This window comes from Mirounga leonina, unplaced genomic scaffold (genome assembly GCF_011800145.1).
Source record: "Mirounga leonina isolate KUSES-001 unplaced genomic scaffold, KU_Mleo_1.0 Mir_493, whole genome shotgun sequence".
In the NCBI taxonomy this organism is placed as follows: Eukaryota; Metazoa; Chordata; class Mammalia; order Carnivora; family Phocidae; genus Mirounga; species Mirounga leonina.
The window spans coordinates 2,640,630-2,665,556 of NW_023270780.1; the positions used below are offsets into that span (position 1 = coordinate 2,640,630).

The window sequence follows — 24,927 nt, forward strand, 5'->3', positions numbered from 1 at the left end:
AAGTTCTTACCTTTTTAGCTGTCCAGGAAAAATTATTAATCAAGCCCTAGACTCTCCAATGAGTCCTAGGTATTTCTTACGCCCTTTCTCTTTCAGCCATAGTATCAAATGAGACCCTCTTGACTCTGATGGTTAAATGTATCAAGAACAGATATATTTCCTGGAAAACAATATGAAGAGTTGAGGAAGAAAAGGGACTAGAACAGGAATGGAATATGCATAAGGGTTCTGTGAGTATGGAGGAAGAAGAGGAAGGGATATTTAAAATCCCTATCCAAAAGGATTTAGTATCACAGAGCAAGAGGCAGGAGCTCATTGTCAGATTTAGTTGGACTCAAACCCCAATTGTTTCAGTGTGCTTGATAGAAATTGTGGGCACTAGTGTGTGTGTGTGTACACTTCTGATTGTGTTTTGTTTATTCTTTTAACAGCATCAGGAATCAAGAGATCCATGGCATCTGAGGTGAGTTTGATACTGATACCATATTTCTGAAACTTTAATTCTGGGATAGAAGGATACCTGTTTATGACATCTTTATTTTCCCCCTACTTGGATCTTGGAAGCTAGGCGGGATTCTTACATCTCTTTGGTAAGCTAGAGATTATACATCTGCTTTCTTTTTTTTAATATTTATTTATTTGTCAGAGAGAGAGAGCACAAGCAGGGGGAGCAGCAGGCAGAGGGAGAAGCAGGCTCCCTGCTGAGCAAGGAGCCCAATGCGGGACTCGGTCCCAGGACCCTGGATCATGACCTGAGCTGAAGGGCAGATGCTTAACTGACTGAGCCACCCGGGTGTCCCTATACGACTACTTTTGTTGTAGTTTATTTAGATATTAATAATAGGTTTGATTATTATAATAAATCAATAGTAATTGATTGAACATTTTTTTAATGTATCAAATGTAGTGTACCAAAGAGTAAATAATTTAAGTACCCTTTATTCTTATTTAATCCGGTAAACACTCCTGTGAGCTAAGTACCATTGCTATCCATGTTTTACAGATAAGTAGAGTGAGGATTAGAGGTTCTGCAACTTGCCCAAGGTCACACAATTAATAAGGCTGGGATTAAAACCCACACAATCTAGCACTAAAGCTCACTCTTTGGTTTTGCTGTTACTGCTTCCTGGTTGCATAGCTTCAGTGAATTTGAATAACTTCTTTTAACCAAACAGATGATGTTAGTTTTCTAAGTTTTTCTTTTCTGTGCAGAATATCTTCCATTTGCTTAACTTTCTTCTTCAGTATTTCCCAAGCCTCTTATTTCTTGCCTTTCTACGGGGTTTTGTGACAGGGTTCCAGAATGCAGGCCCCCTTTGGCCTGGGATTTTAGGTTTTTCTCTTAGAACCTCTTCCAAGATCTTTGAGATGATATGGTAAGGGTTTTCTGACATTTAAGGGCCTTAGCAAGAAGAGTAGAACTTGAATATCAGGCCCTAAGATCATGCACTCTATTTACACTGGCCTTTTTGCCTCTGGCTTATTAACTTAATGAGTACTAACATCATGAAGAATACCTTTGCGTCTTTTGTGCTTCATCTTGATGTGGGGAATAGCCTTCTAAGCTCCACTCTACTGGTATTACTCCTTCCTTATTTCAGGGGCAATCCTGTGGGTGGAAAACAAAGCCATATCATGTTCCCAGGAATCTCTTCCAGACACCAAGGGCTTTTATCTCAGAGGAGTCATCTTATTGCCTTAGCTTTTTAATTCCCGGGCTTGCAGTACTTGTATTTGCGAGCGGCTAGATCATTTTTACTGGTGAATGCACTTTGAGCAGGTAGTGTTCATGTCAGGTTGAAGGTTAGAGGGGTAGAAGTTTCTGAAGAAAGCTGGTGAAAAAAGAAGGGGTCTGTGGAACTACTTTTAACCTGTCTTGCTTTTGTGAACTAGGTTTGTTCTTTTTTGTGGAGCAGCTGTTTCATAGTTCTTTTGTTTCTACTTTTCCTTAATGTAACTCATTTTTTTATGTCCTTTTTTTTTTAGGATCAAAAGTGAAATATGTGTCCCTTGGAATTTTCTGTGTTCTTTTAGCCAGTTAATTCATTGGGAAACAACACTAAAGATGTGTGGGTCTTGTGAAGTTTTATAAAATGTTCTTAACCTAGACGGGTGGGTTGAGTGTTCAGTTTGTTTTAATGTACCATCATGGTAGCTGTATGGTGTATTACATGGGGATCATGTGCTAATTTTGACTCTTCTTTTTCCAGGTGCCTTATGCCTCTGGCATGCCCATCAAGAAAATAGGCCACCGAGGTGTTGATTCCTCAGGAGAGACGACATATAAAAAGGTGTGTCTGGGTGGAACCCTTTCATTTTACTCCAGGAGGGGATAGTTCTGTCCCCTTGGTATTATTCTCCACATTTTGTCTCATTTCTTGATATCTTAAGCCTTTGCACAAGAACTATCATAAAACTTGAACTTTAGAGTTTACTTTCAGTTCTGGACCACTTTGGGAGGTGCTCAGGCTTCCCAAGGGACAGTGTTCAACCTTTCCATTGAGCGTCTATACCTTGTTTGATACAGGGTGTGAAGATTTCTTGGATTCCTGTTTCTGGCCCACATAAATTCTTATGTGTGTTCTCTGCCTTTTTTGCACTGTCAGGGACCTGACCCTCTCTGGGAATGGGCTCGAGGCCCTTGTCAATTCAATAGATATTTATTGAGCTCTATTTATATGCTGAACATTGAGACAAAAAGATTAGTTTCTAGGCTAATTGGAGAGGCATACACTTCAAAATCTAGTTTTATATATATATAATTTGGAGGGGGGTAATCTCTAGCAGGGCACCTGGCTGGCTCAGTCAGGAGAGCATGCGACTCTTGATCTCGAGGTCGTGAATTTGAGCCCCACATTGGGCATGGAGCCTACTTAAAATAAGTAAAATAATTTCTGCCCCTAATATGGGGCTCAAACTCATGACCCTGAGATCAAAAGTCATATGCTTTACTGACTGAGCCAGCCAGGTACCCCTCTAGTTATCATTTTAGTGCCTAATGAGTACTGAGTAGAAATATAATTTAATAGTTGGTGAGAGTTGAGGATGAGGGAAATCATTAGAATAAAACTGTCCAGTAGAACTTTCTACAGTGATTGAAATGTGCTATAATCTGTGTTATCCAGTAGTAGCTACTAATCATACTTGAATGTGGCTGGTAAGACTGAAAAGGCAGATTTTCAGTTTTTATTTTAATGAACTTAAATAGCCATCTGTGGCCAGTGGTTAGTGTATTGCACAGCACAGATCTAGATGATGTGATATTTTCCCATATGATTGTGAGAGTGAGGCTTTTGAATTTGTGTTTTAACCATAGTGTGATAATTTTAAATCTAAACACTTCTCTCAGAAATAATTTGAGTCTTTCATGCTTTCTTCTTCAATTAGGAACTTTTTTTGCCACCCTGTCGTCCTTGGGACACCAATCAGGGTGTCCCTTAAAGGACTGAAGCTTCTGTAGCCAGGTAGTCCATCAGAATATCAGTAAATTTTAGTTAAATTCTGTATTTCTTGAATAAAATGGAATCTTTGGAATGAGACTTAAGATTGTTCTCTCAGTACAACATACCTTCCAAATGTTGATATGGAGAGCGGCTTCCAACTATAGATATGGATAGGCAGGAACACCTTGCCTAGCTGAGGCTGACTCAAACAGTCCTGCCTTTGCCACTGTGTATCTTCATACCCTTCCAGTCTTCACCAGGCTTAACTGCTATGTAAAGCAAGAGGATGGAGGAATTGGATCGCCCTGGCTTGGTCTGAAGTACTAGAAGGGCATTTGCTTTTGAGTGCTGCTTCTGGCTTTTCCCTCCTGAGTTTTTATTGTTCTGATCAGATTTTTTTTTTTTTTTAATATTTTATTTATTTATTTGAGAGGGAGAGAATGAGAGAGAGCACATGAGATGGGGGAGGGCCAGAGGGAGAAGCAGACTCCCTGCCGAGCAGGGAGCCCGATGCGGGACTCGATCCAGGGACTCCAGGATCATGACCTGAGCCGAAGGCAGTCGCTTAACCAACTGAGCCACCCAGGTGCCCTCTGATCAGATTTAATACTGGAACTTTCCTCTCGTTTTTCTTCTATTTCTCAGACAACCTCATCTGCCTTGAAAGGTGCCATCCAGTTAGGCATTACTCACACTGTGGGAAGCCTGAGTACCAAACCAGAGCGTGATGTCCTCATGCAAGACTTCTATGTGGTGGAAAGTATCTTCTTCCCCAGGTACAGAGGTTAATGTTCAGGGGAATGTCCTGGAAAGTGTGGCTTTTCATATCAACCTCAGGCCAGTTTTAGGGGTTCAGGTCTAATTTAGGCATGTGCCCAATGTCCAGTCCTTAACTTGATCTTGGGGTGATGTGGGAATAGAGAATTCGGAGAGCAGATGCTGTCCTTTGAATGCTTCCATGAGCCTCCGGCCTGTGGAGTGAGCCCTAAACAATTCAGTGCAGTAGGTAGGGATAGTGTGATCCCCTGTGCCATGTCTTAATCCCCATGTAGTGGCTTTGTCCCACTAAGTAACTGACTCATCTAATCCCTCTGGTTCTCTCAGAAGGGATGTACTGACCTGCCTCTGGGTTACTCTGAGTGTCTGCCCAGGGTGGACTCCCTGGGTGACAGGTACTGATAAATTACAGCTTTTTCTATTTTAACCCCACAGTGAAGGGAGCAACTTGACCCCTGCTCATCACTACAATGACTTTCGGTTCAAGACCTATGCACCTGTTGCCTTCCGTTACTTTCGGGAGTTATTTGGTATCCGGCCTGATGATTACTTGGTAAGCTTCTGGTTCCCCCAGTATCAGAGGGATCCTCCCAAAAGAAGACTCTCTTCACAGTCTTGCTCTAATTTTCCTTTAGAACAGAATTGCATCTGTACTTAATTTCTGGTTGGACAGGCCCTGGTATTTCTGAACTTCTTGCTCTCTTCTTTCTGGGCCCCAGTACTCCCTCTGCAGTGAGCCACTGATTGAACTCTGCAACTCTGGGGCTAGCGGTTCCCTCTTCTACGTGTCCAGCGACGATGAATTCATCATTAAAACGGTCCAGCACAAAGAGGCAGAGTTTCTGCAGAAGCTGCTTCCAGGATACTACATGGTGAGGGAAGAGGAGCACTGGTCACCTCTGCTGCCCACTCCACTCCTGGACAAGGCTGGGGGGCTCTCATGGGGCACCTGGGTGGCTCAGTCAGTTAAGCGTCTGCCTTCGGCTCAGATCATCTTCTTGGAGGTCCTGGGATCGAGTCCTGCGTTAGGCTCCCTGCTCAGCGGGGAGCCTGCTTCTCCCTCTCCCTGTCCCCAGCTTGTGCTCTCTCTCGCTATCCATCTCAAATAAATAAAATCTTTAAAAAAGAAAAAGAGGCTGGGGGGCTCTCTTCTGTAGGGCAACACAATGTCCGCACTTAGGTCTTAAAGATGTAGTTCATTTTGGGGCTTTTTGCCCCATCTCTCTTGCCTCTCTGGGGCTAAAAGGGGTTTTGGTTATCTGTCTTTTTTTTAAGATTTTATTTATTTATTTGACAGAGAGAGACATAGCGAGAGAGGGAACACAAGCAGGGGTAGTGGGAGAGGGAGAAGCAGGATTCCCGCTGAGCAGGGAGCCCGATGCAGGGCTCGATCCCAGGACCCTGGGTCATGACCTGAGCTGAAGGCAGATGCTTAACGACTGAGCCACCCAGGCACCCCCCTATCTGTCCTATTTTAAGTGTTATTTGACTTAGACTGTCCTACCCCAGGTTGAAATTCAGTGATAATTTTGTTTTCTGTTCTTAGTCCTCCTATACTAGGGAATGAGGTTGGTTACTTCTCTTGATAGTACTCTACTCCATCTTACTCTGACGGCTCTCGGAGCTTCTGGAGAAGTTAGTTTTGCTTTGCATCACACCCACAAGAATATACTATACTCTAACGGCTTAGAGTTAAGACTTTTTCAACATGATCTTTTCTTAAACCTCTCTAAAAGAATATACCCATCATATATTGAGTATCCTAACTGATTACTGTATTGGAGGGTCTGTGGCCCAGCTTGGTGTGATCTGATTACTGAAGATCGATGTATTGGGAAATTGTAAACAAATATTATGTGGGCTTATGGGCAGATAGATTGTACCTGAATCCCATATAGCAGACAAAGAAGGTGGGTGGCAACTTTTACCCTTGAGTTTCACTGAAAATCAGCTGACTTGCGCTCCTGCTTCTTTTTACTTTTGTGCCCTCAGAACCTCAACCAGAATCCTCGAACTTTGCTGCCTAAATTCTATGGACTGTACTGTGTGCAAGCAGGTGGTAAGAACATTCGAATTGTGGTGATGAACAATCTCTTACCACGGTCAGTCAAGATGCACATCAAGTATGACCTCAAGGGCTCTACGTACAAACGGCGGGCTTCCCAAAAAGAGCGAGAGAAGCCTCTCCCCACCTTTAAAGACCTGGACTTCTTACAAGACATTCCAGATGGTCTTTTTTTGGATGCTGACATGTATAATGCTCTATGTAAGACCCTACAGCGTGACTGTTTGGTGAGTTTATCATATTTCCTTCCCTCTCAGATACCAAAAATCTCAGCCACTAAAACAGCTTGTTGTTATTAGGGTTCAAATCTGTATGAGATGGGACTCAGTTCCTTAGCTCTGTATGTCCCAGATTTTACTTAAAATAACTTTTACATTAGGTTGTTGCTGAGCCTTTATATTTTTTTATCCTGTTTATCCTCCCCCACCTGGCTTCATTTTCTTTACCTCTCCTAGGCCTCATAATCCTACAGTTTCCTTATTTTCATACCAGCACCATCATTCCTCAGATCTTGGTCCTGCCTGCCAGATTCAAATTTATATCTTAGAAGCTGAGTGCTGCTGAAGAAAATCACACACCTGTGTCTATTCTCCCAACATCTCTACAGGTTGACGCTATCCAGCCTAAGTATTGTTCACCAGTCCACTTCCTGTTCCTCTCAGCACAGGTGTCACATGATTGGCACTCTCTCCAAACCATTTTCTAACTTTTAATCCCCCAGCCTTGTTTCTCAACAGACTACCTCACTCTTCTATTCCATACCACCCCCTTGTCCTGCTCCTAGCCCCAGTTTATAAACATGTCTACACTTACCCATCTTTAATCTCCTTTCTGCCCAATTTGGTGGCTTATTCCACATCAGTCATTTCTCAGGACTGTTTCTTTAGGGTTCTGTTTCACATCTTGCTTCCTTTCCCTCCCCTGGCTTCAGCCTCTACCAACTGTTTTCTTTCTGCATGCAAGCCAACTTTTATCTCTTTCATCTTAAGGTTAGGAGGATTTTTTCTTTTCTTTTTTTTTTTTAAGATTTTATTTATTTGACAGAGCACTAGCAGGGGGAGCAGCAGACAGAGGGAGAGGCAGAAGCAGCCTCCCCGTGGAGCAAGGAGCCCAGTGCGGGGCTCTTTCCCAGGACCCTGGGATCATGACCTGAGCCGAAGGCAGACACTTAACCAACTGAGCCACCCAGGTGCCCCTGGAGTATTTTTTTTTTTTTTTACTTCCATTGTCTCCATGTAATAATGCTTCCATTTTTCCTTTTCATTTATCTTCTCCTATTCCTTTTTTTTTTTTTAAGATTTTATTTATTTATTTGATAGAGAGACAGCGAGAGAGGGAACACAAGCAGGGGGAGGGGAGAGGGAGAGGCAGGCTTCCCACAGAGCAGGGAACCCGATGCAGGGCTGGATCCCAAGACCCTGGGATCATGACCTGAGCCGAAGGCAGACGCTTAACGACTGAGCCACCCAGGCGCCCCTATCTTCTCCTATTCCTGCCTCAACCCACTGTCATGGCTTTTGCTCTCACCCCTTCAGTTGAACTACTCTCCCTACTGCCCACCTGGGATGCCACGTAGAGAATATTTCTCAGTCCTTCCTTACATTTTCTGCTGCTTGAAAGTTGACTATTTCCATTTTCTTAACATACCTTCTTTTGGATTTTGTGACACCTTTTCCTACTGATTTTTTTGCGTCTCTTACTGTTTTTTTCTCAACTGCTATTGTAGGATCGTCTTCCTCTACTCCATAACATTGTCCATCCTTGTCCTTTGCTTACTCTGCATCTACTTGTAGGGTAATGCTTATTTTAGTTTGGCTCCTTTGGTTGAAAGGACTGGACACAGTAGAATAGAGTTGTTTTAAGAAACTATACATAAGAGGGCGCCTGGGTGGCTCAGTTGGTTAAGCGACTGCCTTCGGCTCAGGTCATGATCCCGGAGTCCCGGGATCGAGTCCCACATCGGGCTCCTGGCTCAGCAGGGAGCCTGCTTCTCCCTCTGACCCTATCCCCTCTCATGCTGTTTCTCTCTCTCTCTCTCTCAAATAAATAAATAAATAAAATCTTTAAAAAAAAAAAGAAACTATACATAAGAATCACTCCTGTGCTTTCTTCATCCCTTTCTCCACCAACCTAGCAAAACACCCTTGGTTGAGCTGCATCACCAAAGTGGGCTACTGGAACTGGTGAGAGTATACCCTTTTGCACCCTGTTCTGGGATGGAAAGAGGGTTGAGAACTACAGGATATATTCCAGGCTCCTTGGTGTGCCTGGGTGGTTCAGTTGGTTAAGCATCTGCCTTTGGCTTAGGTCATGATCACAGAGTCCTGGGATCAAGCCCCACAACGAGCTCTCTGATCAGCAGGGAACCTGGTTCTGCCCCTACCCCTGACTTGTGTGCATGCATGCGCGTGCGCACACACTCTCTATCTCTCTGTCAAATAAATAAAATCTTCAAAAAAAAAAAAAGAATCCGGGCTCCTTAATATGATGTATCAGTCTTGTCATTATTTTGCTTCTATCAGCCTCTCTAATCTGCCACACCTGTCCTTTTTCTGTCCATTTTCTGTTTTAGCAGTATGAAATTATACCTCCCTGCACATAATGTGCTGTTTGTTTCATGCTTCCAGGCGTTGGAGTATTCCTTCCTTTATTTGTTTGGACTTATTTTCTAATTTATTCTTCGTAAACTTATTTACGTATCACTTCCTGACCTCCTCCATACTATCAATCATGTAAGCACTTCTGTTGTTGCATGTATTAGGCTGTATTGGATTTATTTTTACATTTGTTTTCTTTCCTAAATGATAATATTGTTGAGAACAGAAACTTTCTTGAGTATCTTTGTATCCCCATAAACAGGCACAACACCTGCAGGTGGTAGGGCTTCAGTAAATACTGAACTGAATCAAAGCTGGTCATATAAAGTCCTGCAACACATATACTCCATCATGAAATGTACTTCTACCAGATCTTCCTTGTGGATTCTTTACAGCACAAATATGTATTCTACGTTCCCTTGAGAACATAATGCTCTTTTCACAAATAGAAGGAAAGAACAAACAGAGGGTGTTGTGGGCTAGGCAGTAGCCTAATATGTATTTACTCAAATAGAAGAAATCTGAGTGAATAGAAATAATGAGTGACTAGAAGAGGTTAATACATTCTTCTCCAGGGAGTAGGAGGAGCAAAGGATAAGCCTATAGTTAACCCTGGAGGTCAAGAATAATTGAATCTTGGGGCACCTGGGTAGCTCAGTTGGGGGAATGTGCAGCTCTTGATCTTGTGGTTGTGAGTTCAAGCCCCACGTTGGATATAGAGATTACTTGAAATTTAAAAAAAAAAAAAATTTTTTTAAGATTTTATGTATTTATTTTGAGAGAGATACAGAGATAGCAAGAGAGCTCAAGTAGGAAGGAGAGGGAGAAGCAGGCTCCCTGTTGAGCAAGGAGCCCGACGTGGGGCTCGATCGCAGGACCCTGGCAAAGGCAGACATTTAACCGACTGAGCCACCCAGGTGCCCCTAGGGATTACTTGAAAATAAAATCTTTAGGGGCCCCTGGGTGACGCAGTCAGTTGAGCATCCGACTCTTGGTTTTCTCAGGTTGTGATCTCAAGGTCGTGAGAATGAGCCCTGCATCGGCTCCACCTTGAGCGTGGAGTCTGCTAAAGTTTTTCTCTCCCTCTGCCCCTCCCCCTCCCTATGTGCCCCTCTCTGTCACTCTCTCAAATCTTTAAAAAAATAAAATCATAAAAAAAAATGAGGGCACCTGGGTGGCTCATTCGGTTAAGCGTCTGCCTTCGGTTCAGGCCATGATCCCAGAGTCCCAGGATTGAGCCCCGCCTTGGGCTTCTTGCTTAGCAGGGATTCTGCTCCCTCTGACCCTCCCCCCTCCCATGCTCGCTCTCTCTCAAATAAATAAAATCTTTTAAAAAAATTAAAAAATAAAAATAGGGGGCGCCTGGGTGGCTCAGTCGTTAGGCGTCCGCCTTCGGCTCAGGTCATGATCCCCCAGGGTTCTGGAATCGAGTCCCGCATCAGGCTCCCTGCTCAGCGGGAAGCCTGCTTCTCCCTCTCCCACTTCCCCTGCTTGTGTTCCCTCACTGTGTCTCTCTCAGTCAAGTAAATAAATAAAATCTTAAAATAAATAAATAAAAATAAAAAAAGAATAATTGAATTAGGAAAGCTGTGAGATCCTGAAATAATCCTCATACCTCCCAAGGCTCAGAACATGGTTTGTTTTTTTCCTTTCATTAGGTGCTGCAGAGCTTCAAGATAATGGACTATAGCCTCTTGATGTCGATCCATAACATAGATCATGCACAACGAGAGCCTTTAGGCAGTGAAGCACAATCCTCAGCTGACACTCGCAGACCAGCCCCCCAAAAGGCTCTCTATTCCACTGCTATGGAATCTATCCAGGGCGAGGCTCGGCGAGGTGGCACCATGGAGACTGATGACCAGTGAGTGGGCTCAGGGGCACCAGGAAGGAGAGCATAGACACGGCATTTTTTTTTCTTGAGGAAAGGATGCAGCTCCTGGCATCAGAGTAGTCCCTATTCAGCAGTTAAGTTGACAGTATTAACACTTACAAAACTATAGAACAAGCCGCCTTAAGAATGTAAAAGGAAAGGAAGAGGGCTTAAGTTGGGGATCTGTAGTACATCTGGGAAGGAGAACTATTTAAAATTAAAACACCTTTCAAAAAGAATATATTCAGAGTTTTAGACAACGTCTGCATATTCTATTAGAACTTCACCAAAAGTAATTTACTATAGGCAGCTTTATGGAAGGAGTCTTTCTTACTATCATGGGTCTATCTATCAAGGAAGTGTATTTGCTGAAGCATCATAAATGTCTTGTAAGTGGTTTCATTTTTAAGGTCGCCTTTACTGTGACTCTAAAGAAGAGTGTCCTAGTGGGTGTGAATTAGAATATGAAAGTACTGAGGAAGTTCAGAGTTATCTGAGCGTTTCCAGTGTTGCTGAGTGTGACTTTAGATTTTTTGGTGGAATTGGGGTTGGAGAGGCAGGCAAGTGAGACTTGGAGAGAAAGAGGTTATAATACATACTCCAGAGTGGCTCTTGGAGTTAGAGGAAGGTTTTCACTCTTCCCCAGTTTATGGAAGATGGGACAGTTATGGTTAGGTCTCAGGTCCCTGTCCTGATCTGACTCGAGGTTAGGAGAAACCCTTGTGCTAGGCCAGAGATTTTCTTACTGTTTTCTTCTTGTCTTCCGGAACAGTATGGGTGGCATCCCTGCCCGCAATAGTAAAGGGGAAAGGCTGCTGCTTTATATTGGGATCATTGACATTCTCCAATCTTACAGGTGAGGAGCATATGGATCCCAAATGAGGGGGCAGAGTGGTTGCGGATAACCATTCACATTTCTCCTTTAGATGGGTTTGTCACTCTTCCTGAAACAGGAACAGAGTTGCATTCTAGCTGCTTACCTCATCGGGTTTCAGATGGTGGTTTATTTCCTTGATTTTGCCTGTCTCCTTGACTTCGTTACCCTGCCACCTTCCCAAACATAACGTATACCTCTGTGGAGAGCTGAGTCAGTCCTCAGAAGCACCAGGGTAGAATACACCATCTCTCTGGCTCTTTGTGAAAAACCTGGGAGATGAGTCATACTCCACATTGGGATACAGCTGGAAACATGTTCCTCTTTTCCTTGGAGGAAAAGAGGATCACTGTGTCCTATGCTAACTATTAACCTATGGAACTGAGGCAGTGAAGTGATAGGGAGGAGCTGGAAATGCTAGATCCCAGTTTTACCCCTGTAAACAGGTTTCAGTTACTAATGACTGGACAATCCTTGGTTGACTATTACAGAGTATTCTCATCCAGTTTTAACTCCCTTCTTCCAGGCATGTGCATCTATCCCATCATTTCTCCTTTTGCAATAAATGTTCTTGTCCCTGACTTGCCAGGGACATACTAAGTTCCCTTTTTCCATGGGCGAGGTAATTAACTTCCCTAGAAATAGCTTTGATCTCCATCCTGAACGAGCACTACTGTGTCTTTTCTTTGGAAAGCCAGTTTAATAGAGGGAGTGCTTTCCCAGCTTCTTTAACTTCATAAAAGAGGAAACTGTCATTCATTAAAAATTCTGTGACTATGTGACACACATTTTTCTTGGCAGGTTTGTTAAGAAGTTGGAGCACTCTTGGAAAGCCCTGGTACACGATGGGGTGAGTAGCAGTTTGCTAGAGGCTCTCCTCCTGCCTCCTTCAGTTCTGATTTGCCCCCTCAATTTCTTCTTTCTTTCTTATTTCATTTGTGGGTTCTACCCTTGTGCTAGGGTCTCAGCCTAGAGGAAAATGGCCCTTGGACTAAATAGTGATCCTCTGGCTGGGCCTCCCCCTCTTTAACTCTGCAGCCATCTCTTCTGCTCTGCAGGACACTGTATCGGTGCATCGCCCAGGCTTCTATGCTGAACGGTTCCAGCGCTTCATGTGCAACACAGTGTTCAAGAAGATACCCCGTAAGTGGCTTCTACCAGACGACCCCCCAATGACTCCCTTACTCCAGGAGATGGGTGGGCAAGACACCTCTGTCAGGGAACTGCCAAAACCTCTTCTGCTCTACCCACATCCCGTGAGAGCTGCTGCCCGCCTTTATGTCAGTCATTCTGTCTGTCCCAGTGGTTTCCGAGTTGCTGCTTTTCCCCTGGCTCTCCCTTCGTGTGTCATTGAGGTGAGGGGCATTTCTGGGAAATTGGTGGGATTGGGGGAGGGGGAGGAAAGTGTCATTGTGGGAGTAGGATCCTATGGCATAGGCTGAGATGGAGCCAGACTTATAGACAGATAGGTGAGGATGTTACCAGTGTTCTGTTTTCTCTTCATATCCCCAGTACCAAGGACTTCCCAGACTAGGATCACAGGGTTGGAGAAGCATATACTGATTTCTGCTTAGCAGTCGTTCTTACTCTCTTCCCTCAACTTTCTTGGTTGGAAGGTGCCAGTATTCTTCTTTCCCAGCCTTCCAGTGGTGCTGCCACTGGCAAATTTCCAGCTCCTCCTTCCCGCCACCTCATCATAGGCCTCTGTCGCTCCTCGGTGCGGCAGAGGGGACTTAGGCATGCCAGAGAGTCTTAAACGTGAGGAAATCCCCTCAAAGTCTTTTCAGCATGACATATAAGCAAGTGTAAAGTATCACAGTGCTGTGTGCATGAGTGCTACAAGGATGCAGAGTGAAAGGGTCCTCTTCGTCCGCTTGAACTGGAGTATGCTATTAAAGAACAAGGGAGCGACAGAATGGAGGACATCTCATCCAGTGCAAGCAAAGCCATGGAGGTTGCGTGTAGCAGGGGCAAGATATGTATGTGTCTGCTTTCCTCTAGGTTTTCTGCTTTCCAAAGTGAGGTGAACTGAGATGCACGCCCTCTCCTCTGAAAGAGTAGTTCGTAGAGCTTGTCTTTGTTGACATTAGTCCTTCTTCCTGCTTTGCAGAGCACCTTTGGGTTTGTGTTGTTGGGGATGCTAGCGATTTGTATCTATGTCTTGGTGATGGTTTCTCAGGTGGGTGCTAAGTAGGCTTTCTCTTTCCCTTTTGAAGTGAAGCCCTCTCCTTCCAAAAAGTTTCGGTCTGGCTCATCTTTCTCTCGGCGAGCAGGCCCCAGCGGCAACTCCTGCATTACTTACCAGACATCGGTCTCTGGGGAGCACAAGGCACAAGTGACAACCAAGGCGGAAGTGGAGCCAGGTCAGCGCCAGGGCTGGGGTTCCCATGTGATTGGGCACTCCCTCCCTTCCTTCTGAGCCCTATCTTACCTGCCTAGGACCTCTACTCCCTGTTCCTATTCAGGAAAAGCCAAGTTGCTACATTTTTTCCCCCTGTATTTCCCCCACCCCATTTTGTCTTCTTTTTTATTTATTGATTTTCTTCCCTTTTCTTTTTTCCAGGCGTCCACTTCGGTCGTCCTGATGTTTTACCTCAGACTCCACCTTTGGAGAAAATCAGTGAGGTCTCGACTATTCCTGACCCCTATTTCTCACCTGTAGTTGGAGAGACTTTGCAAATGCAAACTACAAGGTTGGTTCCTTGGCCCCTTTCTTCATATAATCTTTTCATCTCTCTCTCTTCAGGTCCTTGGGAACCTCCATAATTTTGTTTTTTTCAAGAGATCATTGTTTGTCTTTTGCTCTTCACTAGATTTTTCCAGGTTTACTTTCCTTTAGCTCATCTTTAGTGATTTGGAGAAGTGTGTCAACATCTCTGCATCTTTAGGGGGTGTGCAGACTATTTTGATAGTCAAAATACGCCCCAGCTAACCCTTTATTTCCTGGTGAGTTAGGTGAGAATTCTCAGCTTACTTTGTAAGCCTGGAAAGATTTCTGGGCAGTGAAGAAAATGAACAGTCAATCTTGTAAAAGGATCCATTCTAAAGATTGTGATTTAATTTTGTTACATGGTGTGTTGAGTATCTATTCCATCATAATAAATTAACCCAAAACTTAGTGGATTAAAATAACAAACACATATCATAGTTTCTGTGGGTCAGGAATGTGGGTACAGCTTAGCTGGGTCCTCTGGCTCAAGGTCTTTCATGAGGTATTAGCCAGGGCCTCCCATCTCTTCTGAAGGTTCAGTTGAGAGGCTTCACTTCTAAGCTCATTTATATGCTTATTGGCAGGATTCAGTTCCTGTGGGTTGCTGGACAGAGGGCCTTAGTTCCTTGCTGGCAGTTGGCTGGGGGCCTCCCTTCGTTCTTTGCCACATGAGCCTCTCCTTAGGACAACTCAAAACATCGCAACTGGCTTCCCTCGGAGTGAGCAATTGAGAGTGCATGCACCTATGCAGAATTCATAATCTTTTTGTGACCTAACCTCAGAATTGACATCCTATCACCAGTACTGCATTCTAGTCACTAGATTGAGCCCACACTCACAAAGAAGGGAATTCACAAAGGTGTGAATACCAGGATGCAGAACTCATTGGGAGCCACCTCAAAAGTGACCTATTTCACAGTCCATCTTCCGGCCCCCGATGATTCCTACCCCTCCCTCTGCGAAATGCATTCATTTGCTCCCATGGTCTTCAAAAGTCTCATCCCATTGCAGCAGCAGCTTAAATTCCAGAATTTTGTCATCTCAATTAGGTCTTGGTTTGGAGGAGCTCCCCAGGTATTATTCCGTGAGTACAGTTGCTCTCAGTCTTTGGACTTGTGAAACTAAAGAGAGCTGTTTTCTCCCTACACACCCAGCAGTGGTGAGGCAGTAAGTAGCTAATCACTGAACACAGTCCTGTGCAGAAAGAGTGAGGGAGGCACAGAGCTGTCACTGGTGCAGAGCTAGTCCCAAATGCAGCAACTGTTGGAGTCAGCAACTGTTGGGAAAAGCTTGGGAGTAATTCTCCATGACTCTCGACTCCACCCTTTGAACTCGTGGTTTTGCTTTCTGGGTCTTCCTTTTTCATGAAAGCTGGCATGTGTTTGCAGCTGAGTAGTTTACTCAGCCTGCTTCCTGCCAGTACAATTTTGGGGTCCAGCGGTTTCTTCATTTTGCACTGTGTCTGTCCCTTTCAGTCTAAGCTGTGAATGTTTCTGCTGTTATAATGCCCTCACATATTTTGTGGGTCTCCCGTGAGTCTCACTGGAATTCATTCCCCTCGACAAAAGCCACACCCACAGATACCTTCTTCCTAAGCCCTGTGCTTCTTAGAGATCCTGTTAAGTTGAGAGGATCTGGGTGACATTAATCTTTTTTATTATTTATTTTTTATTTTTTATTTTTATTCTTATGTTAATCCCCATACATGACATCATTAGTTTTAGATGTAGTGTTCCATGATTCATTGTTTGTGCATAACACATTAATCTTTTTGACTGGCCTTTTGTATGATCGAATAGTACTCTAAGGAACCAACTTTGATTTTTCGGAAGTCTTAAAAAAATATTTTACAGTCATAACTTGGCTTTGTCTCTAGACCACATTTTCCTGGCAGTGCCCAGGTTTTATGCTTGCTCACAAACTCCTTCTTAATTTTATAGCATTGTTTGCCATCTGCTGGAGGGGCTCAGAATTTTCAAAACCATCAAGTCCTGGCAAGTCCTTTTATTTAATAGTCTTCCCTTAATTTTTTTCTTCTCGTTTTACTATAAGCATTAAGAAGGAACCAGGTGGCACCTTTAGCACTTTGTTTAGAATTCTCCTTAGGTAGGTCACCCAATTCGTTAGACACATATTCTGCTTTTCACTTAACTGCATATGACATTGTTGCAAAACTTTGTTCCACTGCATTACAGGGATCCCCTTTCCTTCAGTTTTTCCTGTAAGATTTTTCTCACTTGCCTTTGAGCCCACACTGGCAACTCCCTCATTCAAGTCTAAATTCTACAGTATATTCATGGCACTTCTAAACTTTCACTAAAATGCTGCTTAAAGCCCACTTCCCTCTTCCAAAGCCACTTCCACTTTTCAGTTTTTTATTGTTTTTTATTTTTTATTTTTATTTTTATTTTTTTTAAAGATTTTATTTATTTGACAGAGAGAGAGCACAAGTAGGTAGAGAAGCAGGCAGAGGAAGAGGGAGAAGCAGGCTCTCCACTGAGCAGGGAGCCCGACGTGGGGCTCGATCCCAGGACCCTGGGATCATGACCTGAGCCGAAGGCAGCCGCTTAACCGACTGAGCCACCCAGGCGCCCCTTGTTTTTTATTTTTTTTTATTATTACTTTTTAAAGATTTTATTTATTTGAGAGAGAGAATGAGAGAGGGAGAGAGCACATGAGAGGGGGGAGGGTCAGAGGGAGAAGCAGACTTCCTGCTGAGCAGGGAGCCCGATGCAGGACTCAATCCCGGGACTCTAGGATCATGACCTGAGCCGAAGGCAGTCGCTTAACCAACTGAGCCACCCAGGCGCCCCCCACTTTTTAGTTTTTTAAAAAATTCAGTAGCACTTTACTTCCAGGTACAAAAATTTATATTGTATAACAAATTACCCCCAGCGTGGCAGCTAAAAACTACAAACATTTATTATCTCAGATTTTATGTAGCTTAAATATCTAGGAGTGACTTAGCTGGGTGCCACTGGCTCAGGGTCTCTCAGGAGGTTACAGTGAAGTTGTTAGGGAAGTAGTCTCATCTGGAGGCTCGCCACGGGGGAGGATCGACTTCCAAGCTCACTTATGTGGTTGTTGGCAAAATTCAGTTCCTTGCAGGCTGTTGGCCAGTGGTCCTCCCTCAGTTCCTTGTCACATGCTTTCTCCATGTGGCAGCTAGCTTCCCTCAGAGCAAACAGTTAGTGAGAGAGCTCGAGCCCAAGAAGAAGCTAGGTAGGGTCTTTTTTTTTTTTTAAGATTTTTTTTTTTTTTTTAATTTTATTTATTTGACATAGAGAGAGGGAACACAAGCAGGGGGAGTAGGAGAGGGAGCAGCAGGCTTCCTGCTGAGCAGGGAGCCCGATGTGGGGCTCGATCCCAGGACCCTGGGATAATGACCTGAGCTGAAGGCAGATGCTTAACCGTCTGAGCCACCCAGGCACCCCTAGATAGGGTCTTTTTGTAACCTAATCTCAGAATTGGTGTTCCATCACCTGGCCTGCATTCTGTCCTCTGGAAGACAGTCATTAAATCCAGACTGCATTCAAGAGGAGAGATTTACACAATGGCACAAATATCAGGCAGCAGTGATCACTGAGTGCCTATCACACCTGGGAATTGAGGACAGAAGGGGAGGGTATTAGGAAATATTTTTGTAGTACTCAAGAAGCTAAATAGTTGATTAAATTAACTATTAATTAAAACAACATGCTTCTAAGTCTGGTAGTTTCTTAGCCTCTTCTTTCTGACAGAGAGAGACAGCGAGAGAGGGAACACAAGCAGGGGGAGTGGGAGAGGGAGAAGCAGGCCTCCCGCAGAGCAGGGATCCTGATGTGTGGGGCCCAGGGCCCAGGACCTGAGCTGAAGGCAGACGCTTAACGACTGAGCCACGCAGGCGCCTCGGCCTCTTCTTTCTGAATCCTAAGTTGATCCCTGAAGTGAAATATGGAGAAGCAGTACAATATCTGACTTTAGAGGATTGTCCTTTCTCTTCTTTATCTTCTAATTCTTCTCTCTGCCTCCATTTTTTTTTCTCCTGTTAGTTCAACCCTCTTGGAAAAGCCTGAAGTTGCAGAGTCAGAGTTCACCCATGTGAGTGTCTGGGATGTGGGGGAGGTGAATGCTTTTATTTGAAGGGTATAAAGAGGATCACTGATGGAGTGGAACAGGGAGTTAATTTGCAAGGTTAGAGGGACTGGGTGCCCTTTTAATCTTGCCTTTTTAAATTTTGTGGGGACCTTGTACTTGGAAGCAGAGGATGAAGTAGAAGAAAACTTCACTGCCAGTCAGGCTGAAATAAACTTGAATTCTATTCTTGCCTCCTCATTTCATACTCCACATCCTTAACTTTACACCCTTTCTCTTTTCCTTTCCAGTGAGCAAAAAAACTCGGAAGACCTGGAACAAGATTCTACCAGCTTGGTGATCCCAAGAAGCCAGCCCTTGTCCCAGCAATGCTGAGTTTTCTTCTTCGTGGTCATCACAAAAGGATTATAATGGAGGCGAGGGGAGCTCTCGGTCTCCTTTCTGAAGAAGAACCTCTTCTCCTTCCCCTTCCTGACGAATGGGCATTGGTGCCTTGGACAGTTGAGGACAGCAGCATCTTCTCCACTTCTGAGTTAGGGGGCACGACTTTTCAAATGGCCAGCCTTGGCTTCCACAACGGAATTGTTTTCAAGCCCCCATTCTTCCTGCTGGAAGTGGGGTTGCTGGACTTGGTGGTTTTCTTCCTCTTCACCTACCTTTCACTGGGAGCTGGACTCTTAACTTCCTCAGGACAGACTGGCTGGCACATTATCTCCACCTTCGCGCTTTCTCTGGAAGAAGACCCTTGTAATCTTTGTAAAGGTTTTGGGGAGTCAGGGTGTTAAGCCAACTCCCACCTTCCTTTTTTTTCCTTAAAAAAAGGAAAAGAAAAACTAGCACACAGCACACAGTTTGAAGCCAGACAGTGTCAGATCAAAACTGCGTAAGTTTCAGGAGAGATGCCTGTTTGTGGGGTTCCCTCAGAAGAGCCCCCTGGTGTTTGAGAAATGGAACTATGGAACTGCTTTGCCAGGAGCAGCTCCTCTTTAACTCCTCTCTTGATGAATTTCTTAAGGCTGAAGGAGAGAGCGGGACATGGGGTAATCTTTACCCCTTTTGTTGAAACAGTAGAGCAGTCATGGGACCAGAAGATCAGAGCCCTTGCTAGGCGGGATCCTGCTTACTGCCAGGTCATCACAATTATTACTGTTTTGCAATTGGAAATGTATTCTGCTTGTTCTTCTAAATATGAAGACTTAATCAAATGAATTTGGATCCTTCTCAAAGGGAGGTTTCTTCCTTGCTCTTCCCACTTTTTCCAACAGCGTTGGAAGAAGGAGCTGAGGTGCAGAGGGGACACCTGTGTCCGTTTAACAGGCAATCTGTATCTATGAGGCTAGAGAATATTCGCTTAGACTCACGGGGAGCCAGCAGATTCTTGCCTAGGTGAGATCATTGCTGTGCCACATGCCCTGCTCCCTCTCATGCAGAGAACTCAGAAATCGGAGCTGTGTAATCCGTCTGTCCCCTGTCTCCCAAGAGTTGCGGTCCCCCACTTGATCCTCCTTCTGTCTGGGGACTAAGGAGGCATCTCAGGCAGATTGTTGAATACTGTCCCGTCTCCATCCTGCCCGACCTTGATAGTAGGTTAGCCCGTCCCCCAAGTAACTGTCTATATTAGACACCCCCAGCCAGTTTCTGGCTGCCTGTCTTTGCTGCCATGTTCTTTTTTACAAGAAGGAAAGAAACAAGTCTTGCTATTTTTTTTTCATAATTTACTATTTATGATGTATTTAAGTGTTTTATTCAGGACAGAGTTCTGTAGGGAGTGGGAGGGAATATTTGAGGGAGGCTGGGTCTTAGGGAAGGGAATGGGGGGGAATCAACATTTTTATGAAGTGTCACTATTTGCCTCCACTTTGTATTGTTCAGCAATGGCAAATGCAATATAAAAGTGATAAATATCTGGTTTTAATGTATTAAACTTTCATCAGTTATTTAGACCTCTTGTTTCTTCCTAATTCTTTTTCATACACCATCTGCTCCACCCTCCTGCCTCAGCTCGGGCTCAGTGTTGTTTGCGGTGCCCTGAGCAAATGCGTCCTCGCCAGCTGCCTTCAGTCTGGTGCAGGCCGGTGCTGGCTTCATTCCCTACCTTCCAGGCACCTCTCCACTTGAACAACTTCAACTTGACAAGGAAAAGCCATGAATGAATATAAAGACAATTACTGTAGGTCTGTTGCCTAAGTGGCAACCTACTTTAACTGACGGATCTGGGAATCCAAAGCTCAAAGTCTTCCTCAAGTTTAGGAGGAGAGGAGGAGGACAAAGCAAGCCTGAGATCATTTGGCCTTTGGATTCCCTCTTTCCTTCCCCTGACCTGGTGCTAAGGTGTCACTTAGAAGCCCACAGAGACTGCTTCCCTCAATTCTGTTTTCCTCTTCTGTGAGGTGGAGCTTATAGCCACTATATATATATATATATATAACCACCAGTTATTAGTTATTAGTTAGGCTTTTTTACTGTGATAGGAAACTAGTCCAAAGAGGGGGTGCTTGTTCTAAGGTATGCAGGTAGGGAAGTTTGGAGAGAAGCAAGTTAACTAGTGTTCTTTCCACAGCACTATTCCTTATCTTGTTAAGATCATTCTACAAATATTTATGCAGCAACTAATGAGCAATTCACTGGGTAAGTTGGAGGTCAAAAGAAGTAATTGACCTTCAAGAGTTTACAGGAAGAGGACATACATACTTGGTGTGTACACAAAAACAACATTTTAGATGGATTATAGTTAAGGATACCAGTTCTCTGAGAGAATGGTACAGAATATATTAGGTGGAAGAAAATTTAGAGGTTACTGTGGACTAGAAGTGTTGGAGAAAGTTGCACATGAACCCAAGGGCCTAGAGGTACGAGAAGGGTCCTTGTTTTGGAGAACGAGGAAAAGCCCACAGTGGAGGCAATGGTGGAGGAGATCTGAGTGAGAATCTTGGAGTAGGTATAGGTGGAAGCCACACAGGAAACCCTGATTGCTAAGCTGAGGAATTTTTTAAGATTTTATTTGAGATAGCATGAGCAGGGTGAGGGTGGGCAGAGGGAGAGGGAGAAGCCGACTTCCCACTGAGCAGGAAGCCTGACCTGGGGCTCGATCCCAGGACCCTGGGATCATGACCTGAGCCGAAGGCAGATGTTTAACCAACTGAGCCACCCACGTGCCCCTAGCTGAGGAATTTTGTATTTTAAACTAGGTAGTGAGGAACTGTAGAATGCATTTTGCCTCTAGGACATGATCCAAATAATTCAGACTAATCTGTTGACAAAGTTCTGTAAAAGTGGGTAGAACAAGCAGATTAGACTATAATAATTTAGGTGTGTGGTGGTGTAGGAGAATAGAGGTGATGATAAAACTATGATAGGGGCACCTGGGTGGCTCAGTCGTTAAGCATCTGCCTTCTGCTCGGGTCGTGTTCCCAGGGTCCTGGGATCGAGCGCCACATCGGGCTCCCTGCTTGGTGGGAAGCCTGCTTCTCCCTCTGCCACTCGCCCTGCTTGTGTTCCCTCACTCGCTGTGTCTCTCTGTCAAATAAATAAATTAAATTAAAAAAGAAAACTATGATAGAACAAGTAGTAATTGGAGTGAAGGAGGAACTGGGGATTGTCAAAGTTTTGAATTTGAGTTTAAGTCACTCCTTTAGACTGGATAAGGATAAAACTCTTTCCCTAATAGGAACTGAATCTGAACATGTTTTAGGCATAAGTGGTCTTTCTGCCACCCTTATCTGGTCACTCCCTCTTCAATCATCCATTCAACTGCTGAGTGGGTGCAGTAGATACCCTCTTACAGTCAGAGGGTCCCTCTAGTGGTGAGCAGCAACCGCTACTTCTCTAGCAGGACCCTGCAATCCAAATGCACGTAGGGCCTGCTAAGGGAAAAACTGATAACTAAAAGTTAAGGAAACCAAGTGAGATCATAGGATAATAAAGCTGGAGGGGCACCTGGGTGGTTCGCTTAGGCATCTGACTTCAGCTCAGGTCATGATCTAGAGATCCTGGGATTGAGCCCCATGTGGGACTCCACAATCAGCGCGGAGGCTGCTTCTCCCTCTCCCTCTCCCTCTGCACTTCCCCCTGCTACTGCGCTGGTGTGCGTGCGCTCTCTCTCTCCCTCTCACTCAAATAAGTAAAAATCTGGGGTGCCTGGGTGGCTCAGTTGTTAAGCATCTGCCTTCGGCTCAGGACACGATCCCAGGGTCCTGGGATCGAGTCCTGCATCGGGGCTCCCCGCTCTGTGGAAAGCCTGCTTCTCCTCCCACTCCCCCTGCTTGTGTTCCCTTTCTCGCTGTCTCTCTCTGTCAAATAAATAAAATTTTTAAATAAATATCTTTTTTTAAAAAGGATAATAAAGCTGGAAATCCTGGTTTAATGTTTTTCTCTTAAGCATGTCAGTCTCAACTATTCTGAAAGTTATTCAATAGAGTTGGAGTCACATCCCTTCTTGCCGTTTAAAATATATTCCAGGGGCACCTGGCTGGCTCAGTTGGTTAAGCATCTGCCTTCGGCTCAGGTCATGTTCCTGGGGTCCTAGGATTGGGCCCCGCGTCGGGGCTCCTTGCTCAGGGGAAGCCTGCTTCTCCCTCTCCCTCTCCCTGCTACTCCCCCTGCTTGTGCTCTGTCAAATAAATAAAATCTTAAAAAAAAAAAAAAAAAAAAAAAGAGCTTCTTTAAAAATAAACTGTGTATTATTTACTTTTTTTCTCTTTTCTTTCTTTACTTTTAAGTTGGTTCCATGGGGGCGCCTGGGTGGCTCAGTCGTTAAGCATCTGCCTTCGGCTCAGGTCATGATCCTAGGGTCCTGGGATCGAGCCCTGCATCAGGCTCTCTGCTTGGCGGGAAGCCTGTTTCTCCCTTTCCCACTCCCCTCTGCTTGTGTTCCCTCTCTCGCTGTCTCTGTCAAATAAATAAATAAAATCTTAAAAAAAAAAAAAAAGTTGGCTCCATGCCCAGTGCAGAGTCCAAAGTGGGGCCTGAACTCAGGACCCTGAGATCAAGACCTGGCCTGGTATCAAGAGTCAGACGCTTAACTGAGCCACCCAAGAGCCCCTCTTTCTTTTTTTTTCTTAAAGATTTTATTTTATTTTTTTTCTTTTTTTTTTTTAAAGATTATTTATTTATTTATTTGACAGAGACAGAGATAGCGAGAGCAGGAACACAAGCAGCGGGAGTGGGAGAGGGAGAGAAGGCTTCCCGCCGAGGAGGGAACCCGATGTGGGACTCGATCCCAGGACCCTGGGATCATGACCTGGGCCGAAGGCAGACGCTTAACGACTGAGCCACCCAGGTGCCCAAGATTTTATTTTCTTTTAAAAGATTTTATTTATCTGAGAGAGATCACAAGCAGGGGGGAGGGGTAGAGAGAGAAGTAGGCTCTCCACTGAGCAGGGAGCCCAAAGGGCAACTCGATCCCAGGACCCTGGGATCATGACCTGAGCTGAAGGCAGACAATTAATCTATTAATCAACTGAGCCACCCAGCCGTCCCTGAATTTTTGTTAGTAGTTTTTTTTACCCTAATCTCTCTTGAACTTCCTCTAAGTTTTTGCCCCCACCACCCAACCAAAACATCTTTTATTAAGGTCACTGATGACCATGTGGCTAAATATATCAATCCTCCTCTTACTTGATGTGTCAGCAGCATCTGACAGCTTATTATTCCCTCCACTTAGCTTCTGGGATACTACTTTCACCTGGTTGTCCTCAACAGGTTACTGCACTACTCCATCTCCATCCTTTACTAGTTCCTCCTTTTCTCCCTAACCTCTAAATGTTGAAGTGCCCCAAGACTCAATCATAGGACCCCTTCTTTTAGTCTACATTCACTCCCTAAGTAAGTTTATAAGTCCTTACAGTAGCCTAAAGACCCTATATAATTTGCCCAAATCCTCTGTCATCTCATGATCTAAAGACTCTCTCAATATTGGCTAAAAGCTCCCAGATTTCTATCTCCAGCCCAGACCTTCCTTCTGAATAGCAAACTCATATATCTACCTGCTTACTTGACATCTCCATCTAGGTCTATTAGGCATCTTAAACCTAACATGACCAAAGCTGAATTTCTGGGTCCTGCCCCTCCTAAAGCCATCTTCAGAAATAGTGACAGGGAGCCTGACTGGCTCCGTTGGTAGAGCAGGTGACTTTTGATCCCAGAGTCGTGAGTTCAAGCCCCACTTTGGCCGTGGAGCCTAGTTAAAAAATAATAATTTAAAAAGTAGTGATTCCATTCTTCTAGTTGTCTAGAACCAACTCTGGTGTCTTCCTTAACATTCCCCTTCCCTTACATCCTCCATCAAATCCATGGGCAAATTCTGTCAGTTTTCTATCTTAGGAAATACTCGAAATCCAACCATATGTCACCATTCCACCTCTTGTTACCACCTAGAGTAAGCCACCATCGTATTATCTGAGCACTGAAGTAGTCTCCTAATTGGGTTTCTCTCCTGCTCTTTTCCCCCACAGTCCCTTCTCAATGCAGCAGCCTAGGTGATGCTGTTAAAACACTACATCAAATCCCGCCAATC

The 24,927-nt window shown here is 44.4% G+C and overlaps 1 protein-coding gene across 5 annotated transcripts in view; it reads left to right on the forward strand.

The window, feature by feature from the left end:
• The window catches only part of PIP5K1A (phosphatidylinositol-4-phosphate 5-kinase type 1 alpha), a 38,566-nt gene extending 19,344 nt beyond the window's left edge, over positions 1-19,222 (forward strand). For 4 of the 5 annotated variants that reach the window (XM_034989996.1, XM_034989998.1, XM_034989997.1 and 1 more), the window contains 14 exons: positions 432-463; positions 2,211-2,291; positions 4,089-4,219; positions 4,656-4,773; positions 4,940-5,092; positions 6,213-6,512; positions 10,541-10,746; positions 11,528-11,611; positions 12,431-12,479; positions 12,688-12,772; positions 13,846-13,992; positions 14,193-14,322; positions 18,371-18,419; positions 18,704-19,222. In XM_034989996.1, the coding sequence (XP_034845887.1) occupies positions 432-463; positions 2,211-2,291; positions 4,089-4,219; positions 4,656-4,773; positions 4,940-5,092; positions 6,213-6,512; positions 10,541-10,746; positions 11,528-11,611; positions 12,431-12,479; positions 12,688-12,772; positions 13,846-13,992; positions 14,193-14,322; positions 18,371-18,419; positions 18,704-18,706 (1,568 nt within the window). In that variant the 3' untranslated portion in view covers positions 18,707-19,222. The remainder of the gene's footprint in view (positions 1-431; positions 464-2,210; positions 2,292-4,088; positions 4,220-4,655; positions 4,774-4,939; positions 5,093-6,212; positions 6,513-10,540; positions 10,747-11,527; positions 11,612-12,430; positions 12,480-12,687; positions 12,773-13,845; positions 13,993-14,192; positions 14,323-18,370; positions 18,420-18,703) is intronic. The other variant, XM_034990000.1, reaches the window with a different exon arrangement.
• The last annotated feature ends 5,705 nt before the right edge of the window (positions 19,223-24,927 follow it).